This window comes from Bidens hawaiensis, unplaced genomic scaffold (genome assembly GCF_021521415.1).
Source record: "Bidens hawaiensis isolate Kalapana, Puna unplaced genomic scaffold, B.hawaiensis_p1.1 tig00010432_1, whole genome shotgun sequence".
NCBI lineage: Eukaryota > Viridiplantae > Streptophyta > Magnoliopsida > Asterales > Asteraceae > Bidens > Bidens hawaiensis.
In genome coordinates, this window is record NW_027491794.1 from 173,035 (window position 1) to 194,487 (window position 21,453).

At 34.2% G+C, this 21,453-nt stretch overlaps 2 protein-coding genes across 2 annotated transcripts; both read left to right on the forward strand.

The window, feature by feature from the left end:
* The first annotated feature begins 5,025 nt into the window (after positions 1–5,025).
* Positions 5,026–9,702, forward strand: LOC143535210 (uncharacterized). The gene is made up of 8 exons (XM_077029528.1): positions 5,026–5,235; positions 5,949–6,017; positions 7,268–7,383; positions 7,481–7,535; positions 7,876–7,996; positions 8,138–8,185; positions 8,632–8,726; positions 9,474–9,702. The coding sequence occupies exons 1-8, from the start codon at positions 5,026–5,028 to the stop codon at positions 9,570–9,572; spliced, it is 813 nt and encodes a 270-aa protein (XP_076885643.1). The 3' UTR covers positions 9,573–9,702.
* Positions 9,703–15,561: 5,859 nt separating this feature from the next.
* LOC143535211 (uncharacterized) lies at positions 15,562–21,126 on the forward strand. Its single transcript, XM_077029529.1, has 7 exons — positions 15,562–15,953; positions 17,121–17,236; positions 17,896–17,989; positions 18,440–18,724; positions 20,051–20,388; positions 20,819–21,018; positions 21,096–21,126. Exons 1-7 carry the CDS (start codon positions 15,797–15,799, stop codon positions 21,124–21,126), a joined length of 1,221 nt encoding a protein of 406 aa, XP_076885644.1. The 5' UTR covers positions 15,562–15,796.
* Positions 21,127–21,453: the final 327 nt, after the last annotated feature.

Sequence of the window (21,453 nt, forward strand, 5' to 3'; positions counted from 1 at the left end):
CCCAAGTTAGGTTTGGCTTGGAGAGCAAGTTTAGTAGGTCTATAAATAGGGTCTAGATTATTAGTTTTATTTATGTGAGAGTCAAGAGGAGTCTCTTCTCCATGTAAGTTTGTTATGTTCGTGATATTCGTTTGCTAAGTTCGTTTGATTTAATTGTTTAATCCGTCTGGGCCAACAACCCGAACTAATACCGACTAAGTTCTTTTGATATTTAAATAACTTTTTTTTGTTATATCAAAATGATAGTCATTATGATGTGTTTGTATATTCGTGTTTAAAATTATTGGCCCGTTGTCAAGTTCTCAACGCTACGCGCGTGAGTAGCCTATTAGGTTTGTATAATTGTGTGCATATTCTCCATTAGTTTTGGAGATATTGTTAATTATCCTATTTATCTTGTTATAATAACAGAAATCCGAATCATTTGAATATACATGTCAGATTGTCAACCACATCTTGGAACCCCGAGAAGTTATATTAATCTATTTATAAATGGAAGCTGACGGCGGTACTGTAGCTAAGCTACAGTAACAAGTAACAAGGTATATTTTTTAATTGTTATATGTTTGCATGGGCCAAAATTAAGTTAATATTTTTTTCTATGTACTTAGTGGGCTGGAAGGCTGGATCAGGTAAGTGGTTCTGGATCAGTGTATTTTACATCAGGATTTTTGTGGGCTTATGTTAAGGATCTATTGGGCTATTGTGTATTAGTTTTTTGTTTTTGGAAAGGAATCTCACAAGCATGCTGCATGCTATTATACCTTTTTTTTTCCTCTAGGCACAACCATCTAGAAATTAATTTTTAAAATCTTCCATTCTATTTCATATATCATGAGCTAAAGCAACAGACATGAGAGCTAAAAAATAACTGTTGAGCTTGTATATAAGAAGAGAAAACTAATTGCTACAATACACTTATGATATTCGCATGTTTAGTCCTTTGAGTTTCAGATTGTTGCTATTAACAAACCAACTTTGTTGTGGCTATTGATCGGTTGTTGAGATTTGGAAGCCAATTGTACAAAGTGCATGCTAAAGTGACAGACTACACTTTTTACTCCTGACACTTACCTCAGGGTGTTAAGGTTTCGGAAGTAGTGAGCATACTTCTTTGCTCTTTTAGTAGTGTGTTTATTTTCAGCATTATCTTAGACCCCATACCAGGTTTAAATGCAAATCTATAACTTGAGTAAACAAAAAGTTGCATACGTCAGAAAACCACGGCGCAGCGCGCCGAAGAATCTACTAGTTTATATTATACTCAGAATCATTATAATATCCAAATAAAATTTCATGCAAATGAAAGGATAGACTATAGAGAGACTCGGTAACAGCCTTCTGGATTTATTTGAAAAAGTAAAGTTACATTAAAAAATAAATGAAAGGCTAATAACTTTTTTAAATATTAAGATTTCTTAACTGCTACTTTTAAAATAATCACACATATTTTCTTTTTAATTTTTAGTTTGGATTGTTTTATTAGAAGCAAGGTGGTATTCATGTCGAGTTTACGTGTTAAATTAAAAGCATACATTAAGGGTTATGAGAATCAACTATAGTCTATAAACTGTTGAAAATCGTGTCGCTTGAACACGCTCCGCATAGCCCATTAACCTAAAAGGATAAATCGGATTTACGTGTAACACCTAAGTTTACGCTAAAAATTGAATGTGTGAGATATAAAATATATTTGTAAAAATAGATAAAAAGATTGCAGAAATAAATGTATAATTCCATATCAAGCTACGTAGTTTTAAAATCAAAATTGAAATGTTAAATAATTGTTTTGGTAGGGTATGCCTGAAGAATATAAACGCACTCCATGTGGAGACTGCAAGACTGTTTGGTGGGGCCCTCCTTTTGTCTGCATGTAACATACAACGCCAATACTACCTTCTCCATCCAACATATTATTATTATTATTATTATTATTATTATTATTATTATTAATTATTATTATTATTATTATTATTATTATTATTATTATTATATTCAACCCTCCTTCATAGTCCAAAAACATTAATGATTAATCATTTTCTAATTCCAATTTCTCTAATAATATCAACAAGTTGAATAAAAAACATTTAAAATCATCTAAACAATTGGATTTTAGATTGCTATTTTGGAATTGTTTAATTTAACAGGCTATATTCAGTTAGCCTATTTAATCAATCATGTTGATCAACTCACTTACAACATTCATCAATTACACCGTTTGACTTGTTTAGATAAAGAGTTATACATGTTCATATTACACGTTTTCATCTTCACATATTTAATCCGTCAACTTAAATAAGATGCAAGTTAAAAAAAAGTTGTTTATATCGTTTTTCTACTTTTATTTTTTGAGTTAAACCCGAACTCAACGAGGCTCGTTTTGGCGTGAGCTCAAGCTTGGCTTATTTGGTGCTTTGTTTCTAGAACTCAAGCTTGACTCGTGAGTCAGTTTCTAAACTTGAGCTCAACTCCTTTATTGTCTATTAATTAATTAACACACACACTTATTTTGAGAGAATCTTAACAGGCTAAAGCTCAGTTCGACCTTAGCCACACAATATGAAATTAATACATAGAAACCCAAAAAGGTTTAAACTTAAAAACACTATAGTGTCACATACTAAATATTTGAAGATCGAGATGCTTAAATTGTGTTAAAAGTTAAAACGTTTGAGTTTGTTGGCTCGTCCTGGACTTCAACGGGCACGACCTCAGTGGGAAAGAATGCGTACATGTCTAGTTGTGCTCGCACGATGAAAGCATCGTTGTTAGCGAGCTGTTACTGCTCGCCTGATGAGTCCAATGCAGGACGAAACCAGCAGACCCTAGATCGTGAGTGGATCTATTGGCTGACCTTCGGACGCCACACGGAGTTTGGGGAGTAATTTTGTAACAATAGGCTCATTAAGGCTCGATAAGTCTAAACAATCTTCCTATACAAAACTTGAACTCAATAACTAAACGAGCTTAATTTGAGGTTTTCGGTCGATAAAACTCATCTTATATCAAGCTTTTTATCATTTTTTTTACGGCTAGACTCGTTTGAAAATCTACTCAAAAAGTTTGGTAAATGAACTTTAGATTAATAAGTAGTAACATGTCATATCCATATCCATGATTTCCTATCAGAATCAACTCGTTATTGTAAGTTTATAATATAACTAACTAACACGCTAAAATAACGAACAACCAACCACGAACCTCCTCCTTCATCACCAAACGAACAATATATTGATTATTGATTATTGATTATTGAAGAATTACATTACATTACATTTGCTGCTGCTGCAAACATGAATCAATTGAATTAGAAGCAGCAGAAAGAAGGAAATGAATCGGAGATCTGAAGGAGGTGGAAGCTGCATTGCAGCTATCCGTACAACAACAACAACCACTAGATTCCACCACGCTTCTGCTCCTTCTTCTTCAGGTTTATTTAAATAATTAAATATAATATAATTCTTCAAGTTTTCTACATGATATTGCAGTTTTTGTTGTGATATGTAACGTATATTATTGTAATTGTTGTTGTACGTATGGATAACTGAGGTTAAGTGAACCGAAACCGGTGTGGACGGTTAACCGAACATAGGTTAATGCAGTTATTGTTAACGAGGCTAATTTTTATAGGTTATTATCGGTTAACCGGTTAATTACTGAATCGAACTGGTAATTAACCAGGACAGTGGAAACTGGTGTGGACTTTTAAGATAGGAATGAATTGTAATCGGTTAACCGAGCATAGGTTAATGCAGTTAGTGTTAATGAGGTTAATTTTTATAGGTTATTATCGGTTATCCGGTTAATAACTAGCCTAAGCTCGGCTCCAGCTCAGCTGTGCAATGTGAAATTAATACATAGGAATCCGAAAAAATTAAAACTTAAAAATTAAAAAGACTATAGGCTCGTAGTTGTTAAGCCTAAACGATCATTCCATACAAAACTCAGGCTCGATAACTAATCGAGCTTTATTTACGGCCCGAGCTCGATAACTAAACTCAGGTTTAAATATAATTCTTCAAATTCTCTTTGGTTTTTGTTGTGCTAATTAACGTATATTGTTGTAATTGTTGTTGTACGTATGGTAAATTGAGGTTTGGTTGTGATTTGCGAGTGAATTTTGAAATGTTGAGAGGATGGATATTGACTAGGTTTAATTTGTTGTTAATTGTGTTCAAGAATCCCGGGGTGCAAAGTCCTAAGCGGTTAACTGAACCAAAACCGGTTATTAACTGGTACAGTACATTTGAGATAGGAACTGATTTGTAACCGGTTAACCGAACATAGGTTAATGCAGTTAGTATTAATTTTCAATAAGTTAAGGTTAGTTTTAATAGGTTAGGGATTTTTTACTCAAAATCTGGTTAGGAACACTAACCGGTTATTGGTAATAATCGGTTTTGACCGTTTGACTAATAACTGGTTACGCGGTTGACTAATAACTGGTTACGTTGAGTAATCGATATTCCAAAAACCGGTATTTGCACCTCCAAATGAAGCTGATTTCATGGTAGATTAGCTTGCATTTCTTGGATGAAAATTATATATTATTGAATGTAGAACAGTAAGTCGGATGCTGTTCATAGGGAGTTCTGAATTTGGCAGATATTGTCAAATTTTCAAAATTGAAAACTGAGAATTAAATACTGAAGTTAAAGACTTAAATAAATGCTTAAATTAAGGCAATCAGTGATTTAAGCATTTTTACACTATAAAAGGAATGATTTAGAAACTGCTAAAACTGAGGGGAGAATCTTCAGTGCTGAACCGGAGCTTTAAATGATGGATTCGGATCTAAAAGTTGGCACATGATCTAGCTCATCGAGACCTTTCCGCTCATTGCTAATGACTAATGAGCACCATAACTCCACTCGTAGCCCAAGTTATGGTCCTTTTATGTTTGAGCTTTTTCTTCTATGTTTAACATTGTCTAGTTGGTCCACGTAGTAGCCTGCTATCTCTTGTATATTGCCATTTGCAAATCGTAATGCTACTATATATATGTATAACGAATACCATACATCAATGTTTGCATATTTATACATAAACATCGTGTGCATGCTGCATTTTGGTGGCACAACATTTAAACATCCTTTATATTGCTGTGGGTGTGGACCGAATACTAACTGGATTAATGCAGATCCTGCAACTTCTGGTGGTTCTACATGGATGAGGAAGGGCCTACCTTGTGTGTGTTTTAAAAGGAAGGGAAATTTTGCACGGATATGCATGAATGTAAGTGCTCTCCAGGCAAGTTTACAGAATATTGTTATGATTATCTCTATTCTTATTATATAATCTTGAACAGCAATTTCAGCAAATATTTATGACTCACCACTAGGGCTGTTCACGCGAGCCCGAGTCGAGCCAGGGTGTTTTCGAGCTCGGGCTCGAAATTAAACGAGGTAACTTAGTTAGGCTCTAACTTGATTTTGAAGTTAAACGAGCTTTAGATCGAGCCAACGAGCCGAGCCAGAGTCGATTTTGGCTCGGTTACAAAAATGATCCAAATCAGCTCAGGATGTTTCAAATCAACTTTTTATAGCTAGTTTTAATCGAGCTTTTTTCGAGCGAGCCACGAGCCCGAGCCTCGAGTTTTTTGAACAGCCATACTCACCACCAGTGGCGGATTCAGGAAAAAAATTCACAGGGTCGGTGCCAAAATTTCCGGGTTGATTGGGATTTTAACATATATATACCCTTAAAAAAATTCACTAGGGTCACCGCCACTGCTCTCCACTATGTAGAGGTGGCAACATGGGTGGGTAGGGTAACATGTCAAAACGGGTTTAGGTTGAAACATTTAGGGTGAAATGTTGAATGCTTTTTAGGTTTTTTGTAAGTTTATTTAAGGGGTATCTTAGTTCTTTTACAAAAAGCTTAACAGAAAACATAATGTGCTTTCACTGATGATTCACTCAAAGGACCATTCCGGGTTGATTTTACAGGAGGAGAGACTAAGAAGGCTGAAAAACCGGACAAAAGTTTATTTTGATTCTACACTTATTGAACATCAGGTAATTTAACTACAACAATCACTCAGTTTTAATTGTCCGTTTTACTACCAATGTTTACTCAGAGGTGGCAATTTTAACCCGTTTTAATTTAAATGGGCCCACTAGGATTGTATTTTATTGACAAACGGTTCAAACATCTAAAATAGAAAAAGTTTAGCAAACATGAAGCGTGTCCGATTACAAAGAAAAACACTGATAATAAAAAACATGAACAACTCAAATTCTGGACATCCATGGTATCGATAATGAAAACAGAGATAAATAACTGCTCCTTTAGTTTAGCTCCTCCACTAAACTCGCCTCTGACTTTGACTTCCCAACGTTCATCTTTTGACTTTGACTTCCACTGATTTTGCCCTTGGCTTCGACTTCCAATAATTAACCCAAGTTGACTGGTTACGCGGGTAACAGATGGGTTGGCCTGACCTGTTGGATACTTATCATTTTCATTTTTTATTTTGAACTTTAAGTAATTTTCTAAAATTCAATAAATAATGACACCCGATATTTTAGCCCAAATGTATAATAATCGTCGTCGTCATCGTCATCGTACTCAGTATATCCCACCAATAGCAAAGCTATGGTAGGGTCTGAGGAGGGTAAGATGTAGGAAGCCTTACCTCTACCCCATAGGGATAGAGAGGCTGCTTCCGGTGAGACCCCCGGCTCGATAGTAGTTTTGCATCAAGCCTTAGACATAAGGCACATAGCACTCAATCATCGGGACACCGGCTGATCGGTGCATGTACCCTTATCTTTCAGCTATCAACGCCACTACATGATGCCTGATTAACCGTCCGTCACTTTTAACGTTATTTTCACGAGATTAGTAAAATAACGTCAAAATTAGTGCAATTTCACTTTTGCCCACCCGAGGGTTCACACATATATACATCATATGTGCGCACCGCAAGCAGGGCTAAAATGTATAATAATCAATACTATTAATTAACAAAGAGATTTTGGCCCAAATTCCTTATTTTAGGCCATTTTTTCAGCCCGAGAATTTCAAGCCTAAATGGCAAAACCAAAAAACTGAAATTTTGGTTTTGATTCAGGTTGAGCCCAAACCCGCTCGATCCACCCTTTTTACCACTTATATGAGACCTTTTGTGTTTAAAGTTGACAAAAGAATTCATGATTTAAACGTGATTACATTTCTGAAGTTTTGTAACTGTGATGCTTGATGATGAGCATACTAATAAGTTTTGAATAAATAATAACATATTAACATTAATGTAAGTGGACAGGAGGCTTTGAGGGTATTATGGTCATCCACTTTCCCAGATCAAGAGCTAGATGGCTTGATATCAGATCAATGGAAAAAAATGGGTTGGCAGGGAAAAGATCCATCAACAGATTTTAGGTTATATTTTATTTATTTATTTATTTATTTACTTCTTGATTAATTCATGAAAGTTGTCCAATTTCCTTAATATTTTGCTAATTTTGTTCGTAATCAGGGGAGCTGGATTCATCTCCTTGGAGAATTTGCTGTTTTTTGCCAAGACATTTTCTGTAAGTTTTTAGATACTAGTTAAACCAAAAATTATTCTCATTAGTAACTAATACACATCATCAAGCAGCTAATATAACGTCACAGATAGTTAGCTTGACCTGTTTTACCTGCCTCACCCATTTGACCTGTTAGTGATAAAACATAACATGATTTTTTTTTTCTTTTTTGAACGGGAAACATTACTCCTAGAGTCCTAGTCTACTTTACATTAATAACTCTAAACAACCCATATAAGTGAATGGGTTGAAATTTTTACATCTAAGTTAATATATTATTTGTGAATTAAGTCATTAGCCATTCATAAGTGAATAAAGCCTTGTACTCTTGTTTAAACTGCAGATATCTTTCCAGCGCTTAATAAGAAAACAAGGGGCTAAGGGAGCTGCATGGGAATATCCATTTGCTGTAGCTGGTTTAAACATAACATTTATGCTCATGAAAATGCTTGATCTAGATGCTAGTACGTAAAAACACATATTTGCACTTTTCTCATTTTATGATGATTAGATCACATTTTATTTACACCGATATGTATGTAGCTTCTATTTTTTATTTTTTATTTTAAAGATTGTTGGCTAACCAAATGATGTTAATATTTCAGATAAACCTAGGACACTCGTGAGTGCTGTTTTTGTACATATGTTGTCAGGTAAAGATGCTATACTTAAAAGGTGTCAAGATTGGTGGGTTGGGTACGGGTCCAGGTTGAATCGGGTCATCTATTAATCTGGTTCAAAGCATGTGGATTGGTTTGCTAACTCTTTTTGTTTAATTTTATTTTAAACAGTGAGTGCGTATTTATGATTAATATTACCACAATAATAATCTAAATTTTTGAATAAAACAGTTTAGGAGGGTGTATGCCTTAAAACTTTAAAGGATAGAATTTGAGCGTTTTCCAAACTGTTTCCCCTCCCCGTTTAACTTGGCCCGTTTGGGAAAAAGCGTAACCCAAAAGGAAAGTATTTTAAATATGTTCTGTTGAAAATTTACTTATGCTAACTAGAATGGTGAGTGAAAGAAATTGGAAAAAAGAGGCAGATTTTTTATTTTCCAGTTCTTATACACTAACTGCAGTATTTCATTTATTTTCAGAAAATGAGTGGGCGTTTGATCTACTTTATTGTGTTGCATTTGTCGTTATGGACAAAAAATGGGTCGAGAAAGAGGCAAGCTACATGGAATTCAATGTAAGTCAACACCAACAATTTGTCCAGATTCACCGTATACATTTATTCAGATTTTGGTTTTTTACATTTTGACGTTTGAGGTCAAACTTGTGATTTTAACTTTCGAATTTCAACAATATATATCTCTTTGAAAACCTGGAATCACCAGTTTTCATTTTTATTATGCTTACAGAGTTCCATAAATGAATCAAATTTAGTTTATGAAATGAAAAAGTTCATTAAATTTTTAGTTGAAAACTTTTTGTTTGATCTTAAAGTCAACTTAACTTGTGAGTGTATGTAGAGGGTGTTTGGGATTGAGTTTGAAAAATGCTTATTGGCTTATTGGCTTTTTCAAGAAACCAATAAGCAAAAAAGGTGTTTGGCAAATGTAAAAGCCCCTTTTGTTTTGGCTTTTTGATGGCTTGAAAAAACACTTTTCCAAAAGCCCCAATTTGGGACTTTTCAAAAATGCTTTTGGCTTTTTGATTGGATTTTTACTAATCTAACCATCCTTTACCCTTTTTGGTCATTTTATGTAAATAAGCTGAGCCAAACATTTTTTAAAAAGTGCTTATGGCTTTTCCAACCACATAAGCTAATCCAAACATTTTTTTAAAAACTTCTTTTCAAAAAGCCTGAAGCCAATAAGCATTTTTGACAAAAAAACACTTTTAGAGTTAAATAAGCAATCCCAAACACCCTCGTAGTATACAAGTACGCATTGCAACCTTTAATGCGTTTTATTTGAATTTAATTTTGACACAGAATGTATTAAAATCGACTCGGGCCCAGCTGGAAGAAGAGCTTCTTCTGGATGATGTTTTCAAGATTGAAGATATGCCATCTTATTGTCTTCTTCATTAGCAGTAACCATGTAAATCAACATATTGCATCCACTATTCGCAGTGATTTCCACACATACGGTAGATTACATACATATATTGATTCCTCATGATCATAATATTATCAGATACGGCAATCGCGTTGGGGTTGGGTGGTTTGCAAGTTTTGGGTTGGTGGTTGGAATCATTGAAACTGAACATGACCCGATATTTACTCGTGTCAGTGATATCAAACCTCATTATCTCACCATGACACACATAAAATCATATAACTTGAACACGACATGCTGACACATTTATCTAGGCGTGTAATGCTGTAGTCAATATTTCATAAATGGGTTGGTAGGTTGTAATAAATGCTTAAAAGAATAGTTTGTAAGTCAACTTATTTAACTAAACGGGTTAAAACGTCAATCCAAAGACCAAACACAGCCTATTTATTGAACATGACAACCAAAATATGATGTTTTTCATATCAAACTAAGTTTTTTACTTGCGGAAAACATCATCATATGTCTAGGATCACATTTCTATCTATTTTTGTTAAGACAAAACCATTATATTTGATTTACCCGTCTAAGGGGAGCCGCAAGAGGTGGTATTGGTGGGAACATTGGCCTGCCACCCTCAGTACAGCCACAAGATAAACCAGGGTGGGTTCTTTTTTTTTTTTTTTTAGAACGACCAATTAAGTAACGCCGGGTACTCTGTACGCGGCCCCCATTGGCTAAAGGTAGCCGGAGTCGGCAACGAGTCCGGACGAACGGAGCCCCTAGCGGTCCACCTATTAAGGGATTCTCCGGATAAAACCCGACCCCCACGCACGCCAAACGGCACGACAGCAAGAAGCCGGTAAAACCGGGTGAGATCAGGATTCGAACCCTGGCAAACCAGAGTCATCCCTCATATCTCCCATATAAATTGGTGATAGTAAGGTTTGAACCTCCTACCTCTCACTAGTAAAGTGAGTGCTCTACCATTGAGTCACATCCAATTTATAAATTGGTGATAGTGAGGTCTGAACCCCCTACCTCTCACTAGTAAAGTGGGTGCTTCTTCCTGACTCATTTTTGTTGGCAATTTGTTTAATTTTGACCATTTTTTAATAAATATCATCATTATCTATTGTGGTACTTGTCGTATTTTATTTTATTCTTCCTTCGTATACATGTGTTGGCCTTTACCATTCACTTTTACCTACTTGAATTTCCCCTTCACCATTCAACTTTAACAACGCAACTTTACTAAATTATGGTTCTTGCATTTTCACTTCACTTTGTTGTGGGTCAGGCTGCGTTGCAGGCCGAATCGGGCAAAGTTGTCAGACACGAGAAGGCCTGTTTAGAAAATCAACATATGTTTCTCCCTTTTGCTTTTGATACATTTGGGTTTCTGGCCCCGAAGGCTGTGAATTTTCTAAACAGGGTTTAGCGTGTCGTACATAGTACTTTTTCGTCTCCTACGACCCAACGCTTTGTTTTTAGTAGAATTGGTTTTGCTATTCAGAAGGGGGTTGCGGTGCAGCTTGTTGCCCGTTTGCCTGCCACTTTATTGTAATCGTTTCGATTTTAATGAGAATCACGATGTGTACTTCACTTTTAAGTTTTAACGGCATTACTCATCGTCTTCTTGATAGATCTTATTGCTATTAAATTATTGCCAGGCCCACTTTCTTCATACCCCCCCCCCCCTCATTACGGGCACCCTAAATGAATAGAATAAAAGAATATAAATACTAGTATGTCATATGACCTTTTATGTATACAACTAAACAAGTAGTATTAGAATTTATTGTAATAAACAATGTAGTGATTGCATCGAAACAAAATGCAAGCGGACAACAAGCTGCGCTGCTACTCCACTTTTGAATTGCAAAACCCAATCTTTTAAAAAACTACATTTGCTGATCTTGGAGTCATAACATTACTGTGTATGACCTGCTGGACACTGGAAAGTAACCCCACAACTTCAGACGCGAGGAAACCAAAAGTGTCAAAAGCAAAAAATAAATGCATGTTGGTTGTCAAGACACGCCTTCTCATGTTTAGTCACCTTGCCTGAAGCATATTGATCGACTATGAAACCACTACTCCATAAGCCCGTAAATAGGGAAACCCTGTTAAATCCACACACACATGTTTTTCTCCTATCTATCCAAACACCAAAATGTCAGCTGGTCGAAAAGCTGATCTTCCATCCAACGAGTCAGTCAAGAAAAGTTATTATTTCATAAAGAGTTCTTATATACCAACCATACAAATGTTAGATACATTCCTTCACGTGACTTTTTAGGCACTACTATTGGTACAACACCCTGAAGTGTGTACTGTCTTATCTGTTATAAGATTTTTTTCTTGCCTTATCATATTGTTTTTGTTGTTAAATGGAAGAACATTTTAGTTCTTTTTTACACCAAATAGACTAATTTAATAACTAAGGAATAATTTACATAACGTACTAAAATATAAATAAATAATAAAATAAAGAACATCAAACAAAAACCGACTTATATGTTCCATCTGGTTTCACCACCCCATTCATCTTCGATTGAACATCCGACAACTAGCACCTATAGTTGCCGCTTCTCTTGCCACCACAAACCTTCTTCTCATCCGCTAAAGCCTCCTACCCATCGCTCCCTCGTCTCTTTTGCTTTCCTCTTGTAAGACCAAGCGTAGCGGCTAATGCCCCCTGTACACATAAGCCAGGGAGCAGCCAAGGCAGTCATGAGTGTGAGGGATTGTCATGCACGGCTATTATCTTTTCGAGGCAATCATCATGCCCCTTTCATATTATTATAAAAAAGGATTAAAAAATAATTATTTTTTAGTTAAACCATTTCATGTGTTTGATAAAAAACTTGATGAGAGCCCTCATGCATACGTGATAGGAACGTGACATGATGTTTTCTAATTTTTAGTTACCCAACTACTCTTATCCTTGGTCATCGTCGTCTTCATTATCTCCATCATTGACTCAAAACCTTTTTTTTTTATCAAAACACATGTAATAATTCAACTAAACAACACGAAAAAAATAAAGACACAAGCGGTGTAAATCTTACTCTAAAAAAGCAAAAAGTTGGAAAATTTTTATTTTGAACCGTCAATTTATTAGAAACCAACAAAGAACACGACGATCAAAATACTATACAAGAACAAACACACCAAAGTACATAAACACCATATTACAAATACACCCGAAATTTTATTTTTGGACAGTAACGAAATTCCACAAAATACTACGGACAAAAAAAACTCCGTAATTAACTCTAGTAGAGAAATTAAAGACATCAAAATAGTAAAGCCCCTTAAAACTCGTTGGTATATTTTAGGAAACCGCCCAAAAAAACCGGCGGTATGATGCTCTAGTAAACCGCCCAAAAATACCGGGCTTTAAATACCGGTTGCCTTATGAAAATCTGATACAAACGATTCAACCTGCCGGTACGTATTGGTTTTTAAAACATTAACCAGCGGTTAGAGGTGCACAAACCAATTTAAAACTCAAAACCGGTTCGGTTTTGGTCAACAAAAGTCATAACCAGGTTAAGATCGGTTTCGGTTCGGGTTGAAATCGGTTTCTTGACCAGGTTACAATCGGTTTCGGTTAGGTTTTGATCCATTTCGGTTCGATTTTTGTTCGGTGGTTCGGTTAACCGGTTTGAAATCAGTTTTGATGGAGAAAATTCCAAACCGGTTCCAAACTGATTTCTACATAATTGATTTCAAACCAGTTCAATTTCGATTTGATTTAAAAAAAAAACCTCAAATTTAATTTCTACACTTACCAAAATTTCCACAAAGGCAAAATTAAGTCCCTTAAAACTCGCTGGTATATTTCACTCTCTCTTTCTCCCACGCGCCTACACTCCCAACATATTTCTCTACACCAACCCAACCGTGACTCACACGGGTGTCTCTCGCGACTGTAAACTCATCAGGTGAGCGTATTAAATACGTTTATTTATTTACATATTTTCTGATAAATAATAACAATAATAAATAATAATATTTTCCCCTAAAATCATTCAGCATTCAGACACAAACTTTCCTTGATTCTTCCTTTTTAGTTTTCCCTCTCTTTCTTTGGAGGGAAAATTATCATCAAAATTTGAAGGTATTTTTATTATTATTAATAATATTATTATTACATAATCAGATTCAATCAGTTTCAGCTCGTGTGTACTTACTCAAACAATAACCGCACCTTTTGTTTCGGTTCAGTTTTATTGCAGCAGCTGCCGTCTGACGTGTCATCGAGCTTCCATTCTGATTGAATTTGAATAAGGTATAGCCGTGCGAGAATGTAATTAGCTTAAATTAGTTGTAGTTTATGTGTTGGAGGTGTTGATTTTGTTATTTATTGTTGACTTAGGGTTTACTAGTAGCTTTACTGGTTTTGAGCGATGATTCGTGTTATGTATACTCTGGATTGAGTGGCTTCAGTAATTTGGTTGCTTTCGGTTACGTTCGTGTTGTGTAGAGCATCTTTAGTGCTGTAGAACTCGCTGGTCGGGCGGTGGGGTACTGACTAGCGATTAATTGGATTGGAATTTTATATGTAATTTTTAAAATTTGTATGTGTGTGTGTGTGTGTGAGTGTACAAAGTCATATATATAAATTTTCAAATAATACAAAGATTTTGACCAAAAATATTGATTCAAAGCAGCTGCCTTCTGATGCGTCACGGTGCTCTGATTTTGATTGAATTTGAATCAGGTAGAGTGGTTTGTGAATGTAATTAGCTTAAGTTAGTTGTTGTTTATGTGTTGGAGGTGTTGATATTTGTTTTTAGAGTGTATGTAGGGTTTTTAGGGTTTCGAAATTGAGGTTTTATGATTTATTGTTGAATTAGGGTTTAAATGTTGTGGAATTGAAGGTTACTAGTCAGTTTATTGATTTTGAGCTATGATGCATGTTGCATATACTCTGGATTGAGTGCTTTGGTAGGTTGAGTTAGTTCATGTTGTGTAGAGCACTTCCGTAGTGTGATTTTCAGTTGTATTCGTGAATGAAGTTCTAGTCAGTGTCGAAGAACTCGCTATGTGCTAGTCAGGTGATGGGGTTCGACTAGCGGTTAATAGAAGTTAATTGGGATTTATCGGATTGGAATTTATAAATTCTATATACACACAAAGTTTGATATATAATTATTCAAAATAAGTATAATTGTTCAAATACTTTAAAAAGTTTGACCAATTTTGACCGATTTTTGACCAAATACGACCGATTTTGACTGGTACCGATTAGGTGAAATCAAATCGTAAGCTCACGGAGTTCCGATTAATCGCCGATTAAGCAGCGCCTAATCGCGATTTTTATGTCACTGGCCGGTTCTAGTTGTAGGGCTCCTTGATATGTTTCATTATTGATCTAGATGAATATAATTTTGCTATATGAGGTACTAGTTGTAGAATTTCATCATTGATGCATGTGAATTCAACCTTCTTATCTGTGGCTACATTCTAATTTTTTTTTAATATAGTCTAGAATTTTCTATACATGAATTCTTTACGCCATTCAAGAAATTTTATGAAACTACATTATTTTCCAACAGTTCTATAAGTTTCGAAGCATTTCCATGCCTTTTTAAAGGAAGTATCCACAAAGCTCATTGAGAATTCTAAATTCTTGCAAGTAATATCATCTAGAATTTTCTGGAAAGCTTTCATTGAACACATAATTTATTGTACTTATTTTTATGTTATTGTACTTGTTTATATTTTATTAGTTTTCCTTAGTACATAGGTGTGCCTTTCATGAAACAAGAAAATTTGTCATTTTAGGTGAATGGTCGGTAAATTTTTTTTTCGCAAAGATTTGTGAAGGATGCAATGCATACTTTGTTTGTATATATGTTGTTGAAAGTTATGTTGCAATTCATGTATCTCTTTATGTTTTTTGTCATAATACATGGTTTTACTTAACCACCAGATGAAATAATTAAGGCTAGATCATATCAATTTAGCAGTTAAAAGTTGATGACACGGGAAAGATGCCTACTTTATAACCAAGACTCAAATATCCAAGAAGATAAATGTTTAACAGAAGTGTGTTTGAATAATATGCTGCTGCAGCTTTGTTGCAGAATAATATGTGATAATTTCAGCTAATTTGTCTTGAATTTAACGTAGGAAACTTAATGCTTTTCAGACAGTTTGAGGGAGACCACAACTTGTAAACGTATCTGCTGAGAATCTGAAGATGATAAGCTTCTAGACCTCGATCTTTTCCAAGTTTGAGATGCAAACGAAGAAAGTAACAATGGGAAGAACTTCTTCTAAAGCAATTGGGAGTCCAAAAGTTTCAAGAAAACAGAAAAAGGTTCCAGAAGATGTAAACAACCAAGAAAACAAAGTATCTCAGATAATTACATCTTCTGCTAGAAAACAAAAACCTGGTAAGTTGGTTATGCTAATTGTTAAGGAGGGGTGTCAATCGTGTCGGGTTCGCGGATTTCATCACGGAACCCAATCACCCAAGCACGATTCTTAAACTTATTCCTGTTAAAAACGTCAACCCAACCCGAACACACTTAAAACGTGTAATCTGAACATTGCGCTTTTAACCCTTTTATCAAAAGTCTAAACGAGTTGAATGGGTTGGCGGGTTGCAATTAACACCAAAACAGGTTGGTAGGTCGATCTGTTTATTTGTACATGTTAAAAAGATCAACCTAACCCAGTCTGTTTATTAAACGGGTTAGATATGACAACCCAAACCTGATTATTTCGCGTAGTTTCAGAAGTTTTCATCCCTAAATTCTTAAGCTGTGATTTCATGCTATCATTAGGGTATTTGGATATGTGTTATACAACTGATTATCTGATTATTCTGATTTAAAGTTGTACTAATAAAGTTTTAGTGTAGAGAAAGTCCATGATTATGGTTATTTAGTGAATTAGTGGTTAGATAATCATTTTTCATATCTGCTGGCTTGTTGCAGAAAAACTGACTATTTAAGAAATAGCATATTGACGTCTTTGTTCTTATTCTTTGCCCACTTTTCCGTTGTCAATGATACTCTTAAGAAATATAATAAGTGGATTTACACATAACAATGTTTTATAGAGTTTGCTACCAGATGATTTAAATAAAAGTATACTTGGAGTTTATAAAAAATAATTTGTCTGAGTTTGCATACCATGGCAGTATTAAAATATCTATTTTGGTCGTTTTATCTGCTATTTTGTAGAATAATCAGAATTTGCACACACAACTTGCTAACTGATTACAAGTTTATAACCATTAATAGCATTAGCACATCCAAAAACGCTATCTTTTGCTGTGCATTTTATTACAACTGTTTGTTTGATTCTTTTGTTCAATATTTCATTATCAGTGATAATGAAGTTATGTTGCTTCAAATATTATATTTTAAATTGGCAATCTAGGATATTTTACGTGTTCAGTATTGTGTTTTTCGGGGTCATTTTTGTTAACCTTGTAAATGGTTCATCTAGTTGGTGTTTTATCTTGGGATTATTTTATATTTTCTTTCACTTTGAGAGTTTGAGGATCATAAATTTGAGTGCCATATTCCCATGTGTATATCTATTGTTATCAGCAGCAGCCACCTGTACAAGGAACATCAAGGAAAATGTTGATTTGACTAATATAAATGCTATGGTTTGTTCGGAGAATGATACTTATCTTGCAGTCAACATGTCTGTGGATTCTGAGGTAATCATGTACATGTCTTTCTTTCTTTTTTTTTTCCCTCTTTATAGTTTAAAATTCATTATCGCTTGTTTCTTAATTTGGTAAGAGGATAGGAAACTGATTGTCACAAAAAATTGTGCCTGTTTTAAGAAAAATATTATAAGAGAAGGAAACTAATATACTTGATGCTAATATTAATTTATTGTTATTTCAGTTTTTGAAATTTAAATTTGTGAACCCTTTCTTCTGGTCATCATCTTTTACTCTTTTTTAGTTTGTAATATATGCGACCATGAGCATTAACCGGCACTCTGCACTCAGGCTTTTAACATATAAGTTCATATGAAAAGCTACTATATTTTCTACCGATGTACATTTTTTAACTATATAATTTGCTGAGAAGGACATGATATATTTGAAGGCTCTAGTTAGTTTATTATGATAATTGTTATAGTAAGCATATTTAATATATCTGTAGCCTGTAGGTTCTAGGTACTTTTGATATTTCATATTTTGATATTATTACAATCTTTTGTCTGCAATAGAATAGTGATTGTTGTTGTTGTTGTTGTTAACTTATTATTATTATTATTATTATTATTATTATTATTATTATTATTATTATTATTATGTCAGTTTTTTAAGTTCTGGTTTTTACAAGTATTTCTGATATGCTGTAGCGAAGTAGTGTAACCGAATCTTTTGGGAACGGAACCATATTTTCCCCTACTTTCCACATTTCAAGAGGCGGTGAAGGAGAAATTACCGATGGAGGTAAATAGTTATGTTTCAGTTTTTGTTATAGTTTTACAATGAAATTGATATAGCTTAATGCTTGAATAAATCATAGAGGTGGCAAATTTGCTCTACCGTTGTATATATTTTTATGGGCTATTTTTTCTCTCTAATGGGTCAATCGGGTCAAATTAGGAAATAACTAGTCAAACGGGTTGAACATGTCAAAAAGACCACCTAAAGTAGTAAAGCGTGTAGTTTATGCGCAGAACCTTTCAAATCACTCTGCAAAAGAAATAAAAAAAACTAGTTTCGTCTTGTATGCAAGAAATTGTTTTTAATTCCGGTAGTTGATAAATCATTTTTAACAAATGTTTTGTAAGCTGGTTGTATATCAGTATACAAATGGAAATGAATTTATTTACTAAATGAAATGCGAATACATGTCTTCTGTTGTATATAATGCTGCTATCTTTTCTTGTGATACAGATTTAGGATGCGGTTTGTCAAGTGAAGTTTCAGCTATTTACCAATGCATGAAAGAATCAAAGTTGGAATGTGTTGATGAAGATGATCATCATCATGATCATGACCATACACCATCTGATATTCAAATGGATGATAGTGAATGTGAAGAGTTTGATGAATTTGATCCCTACTTTTTCATTAAAAACTTGCCAGAATTAGCCTCAGTTGTCCCTGTTTATCGGCGCGTGCTTCTACCCAAACAGACAAGGAGCTGTCCATCGACTACTCTTGTTTTAGACTTGGATGGTTAGTATTTATTTCTCTTTCTCTCTGTTAAGTATACATTAGATTATTAGTATTACAGTTTAATTTTGTTTAGCTCACAGCCGAGTTAGGTTTTTTTATGGTTTGTTTCTGGTTTCTTTGTAATTACAAGATTCAGTTAAAATGTAATCCTAGGCTTGTAAACGAACCTCACGAACACAAATGGGGGCATGTTCATGTTCGCTGATTTAACTTTAACTGAACACGAACAATTAAGAACACATTTTGTTGTTCATGTTCGTTTGTTAAGAAATCGAACATGTTTGTGTTCATTTGTAAAAATAAAATTAAACAAACGGTTTACGAACACAAATGAATGTAAACCAGCTAACATTAACGCACATAAATGAATATAATTGAACAAACATATATGAAAATAACCGAACAGATATAAATGGGCTTGCAATTTAAAGTTAAAATTAAAAATTGAAAAACACAACATAAATAAAAATATTAGTATAGGTATACATATTTGAATTTTTTTATTATTATTTAAACAAACACATATGAACGGACATATGGAACGTTCACGGATGTAATGAATGAATGAAACATGTGTTCATGTTTATCTGTTTAATAAATGAACAAAAAAATTGTTTATGTTCGTTCGTTTATTAAAAAAGCGGACATAAACGAACTTCCCGCCAAACGGTTCCGTTACTTTTACAACTTCATGATTGCACTGCTCTTTTCTTAATAAAGTGTTAGCAATAGAAACTTAATAAAGCCGGTGGCAATTGGGACCCATTTATCTACAACTGAGTCCTTTTTGGTTATATTTTCTCTCTTAGCGGGTCAAATGGGTAAAACAAAAAAGTAACTTAAAAGGAAATGGCTTGAAGGTTGCCCAAAGAGTAAGTATACACAAAATCTCCCAAATAGTTACAGTAAAAAAATTAGATGACTAGTCAAACAGGTCAAATTACTTATTGTTCATAGAGGTTCAAATTTGTATTTTGTTGATGACTAATCAAACGGTTCAAATTAGAAAGTTAGCTAAAAATGAAGCCGGCTAAATTGGTCAAACTGGTCTAAAGTTGCCTGACATGTATTCAAAAAGGGAAGTCATGCGATATGTGTTGCTACTTGCTAGCTGCTCACACAGTTGATGCAGCCGAAGCTTAACTCGTTTTTACATATTTTACCTTCAATTTTTGTAAATGTACACAAACACCCCTTCATTATTGCTAGCATATATTCTAATAATTTAGTTTTTAATTATATTTGTAAAAATAATTGCATGTTTAACTGAATTAATTACAACATGGGGGAAACCTCAAAATACAACATTAATTACTTTTTTTGCAGAGACTTTGGTGCACTCCACATTGGAACCATGTGATGATGCAGATTTCACATTTACCGTTAACTTCAACCTTGAGGATCACATAGTCTATGTTCGTTGTCGGCCTTACCTTAAAGAATTTATGGAAAGTGTGGCTGGTCTTTTTGAAATTATTATTTTTACAGCTAGCCAAAGCATATATGCCGAACAACTTCTGAATGTGTTGGATCCAAAAAGGAAAGTTTTTAGGCATCGTGTTTTTCGTGAATCCTGTGTTTTTCTAGAAGGAAACTACCTCAAAGATTTATCAGTCCTTGGGCGAGATTTAGCGCGCGTTATCATGGTTGATAACTCTCCACAGGTATACAACTTTCTTTAATTATATTCTCATTTATTTCATGAAAGTATCAAAAATAATTTTGAGATATAGCTCAAGTAAACTGATAAATTTTTTATGAAAATCATAGGTTTAAAAATTTTTTAAATAAAGAAATGATGGCGTGGCAACTAATGCGCCTGCAACTTAGACCATGTTGACCCGTTTCTGACGCAAAAATTAACTTAGATGGTTACCGTGAATAAGGGAAAATTGCATATAAGGGAACGAGTTACTTCAAAGTTTAATCTTGTAATATATTTGATACAAAACCTTAACCTTTCAAAGCTTTTGCTTCAAGATAATTTGACATAATTTCTTGGTTATAGTAATGACGTGTCAGCTCAATAACCTTGACCGTGTTGACTTTTTTATAACATTGTTCCTCAATACGCTTTAGCCGCTTTTGTTTCAGGCATTTGGATTTCAAGTTGACAATGGCATACCAATAGAAAGCTGGTATGATGACCGTACGGATCAAGAACTGCTTAATTTACTGCCATTTTTAGAAAGTCTAGTTAGAGTTGGCGACGTGCGACCGTTAATCGCAGATAAATTTAACCTTAGAGAGAGGATTGCTGCAGCAGGGTGTTCTTTAGCAGAACCCTTCGAAAGGTGACCTGCCAATTATTGAAAACAATGGAAGGCTTAGTGTATGTTGTTTTATTTATTTTTATTTTTATTTGTTTTAGTTTGGATCTCATGCCAAGTAACACCTTGTAGGTTTGGTATGTGTTAATTTAATTGCTCTAAGTAACAATGTTTTTAAAGCTAGTTTCTTATTTGGGCTTTTACTTTGAATATCGTCCTTAAAAGTTAAAACTACATAATTTACAAAAATTTCATTTTGGGATGAATTAAACCAATAAAGGTTGGGTTTTATATTCATGGTATTTTTATAAGGGTGGCTTTATTTCATTTAGTTATAATCGGTTGCTAAAAGACCGCGTTGGATAGTTAGACTTGGACAGGTTAACACTGATGGTTCAACTGTTCTGAATGATAAATAAGTAGGAGGACTAGTTTAATAATTAGTTTGGTTTTAATTTT

Bases quoted from the DNA above. Each gene is read 5' to 3' on its own strand.
- LOC143535210 (XM_077029528.1), top strand. From the start codon at position 5,026: ATGTTTGCATATTTATACATAAACATCGTGTGCATGCTGCATTTTGGT. The intron at 7,384-7,480 runs GTTATATTTTAT...GTTCGTAATCAG, and splicing joins GATCCATCAACAGATTTTAG to GGGAGCTGGATTCATCTCCT. The intron at 8,186-8,631 runs GTAAAGATGCTA...ATTTATTTTCAG, and splicing joins TTTTGTACATATGTTGTCAG to AAAATGAGTGGGCGTTTGAT.
- LOC143535211 (XM_077029529.1), top strand. From the start codon at position 15,797: ATGCAAACGAAGAAAGTAACAATGGGAAGAACTTCTTCTAAAGCAATT. The intron at 15,954-17,120 runs GTAAGTTGGTTA...TATTGTTATCAG, and splicing joins TGCTAGAAAACAAAAACCTG to CAGCAGCCACCTGTACAAGG. The intron at 17,990-18,439 runs GTAAATAGTTAT...CTTGTGATACAG, and splicing joins AGGAGAAATTACCGATGGAG to ATTTAGGATGCGGTTTGTCA.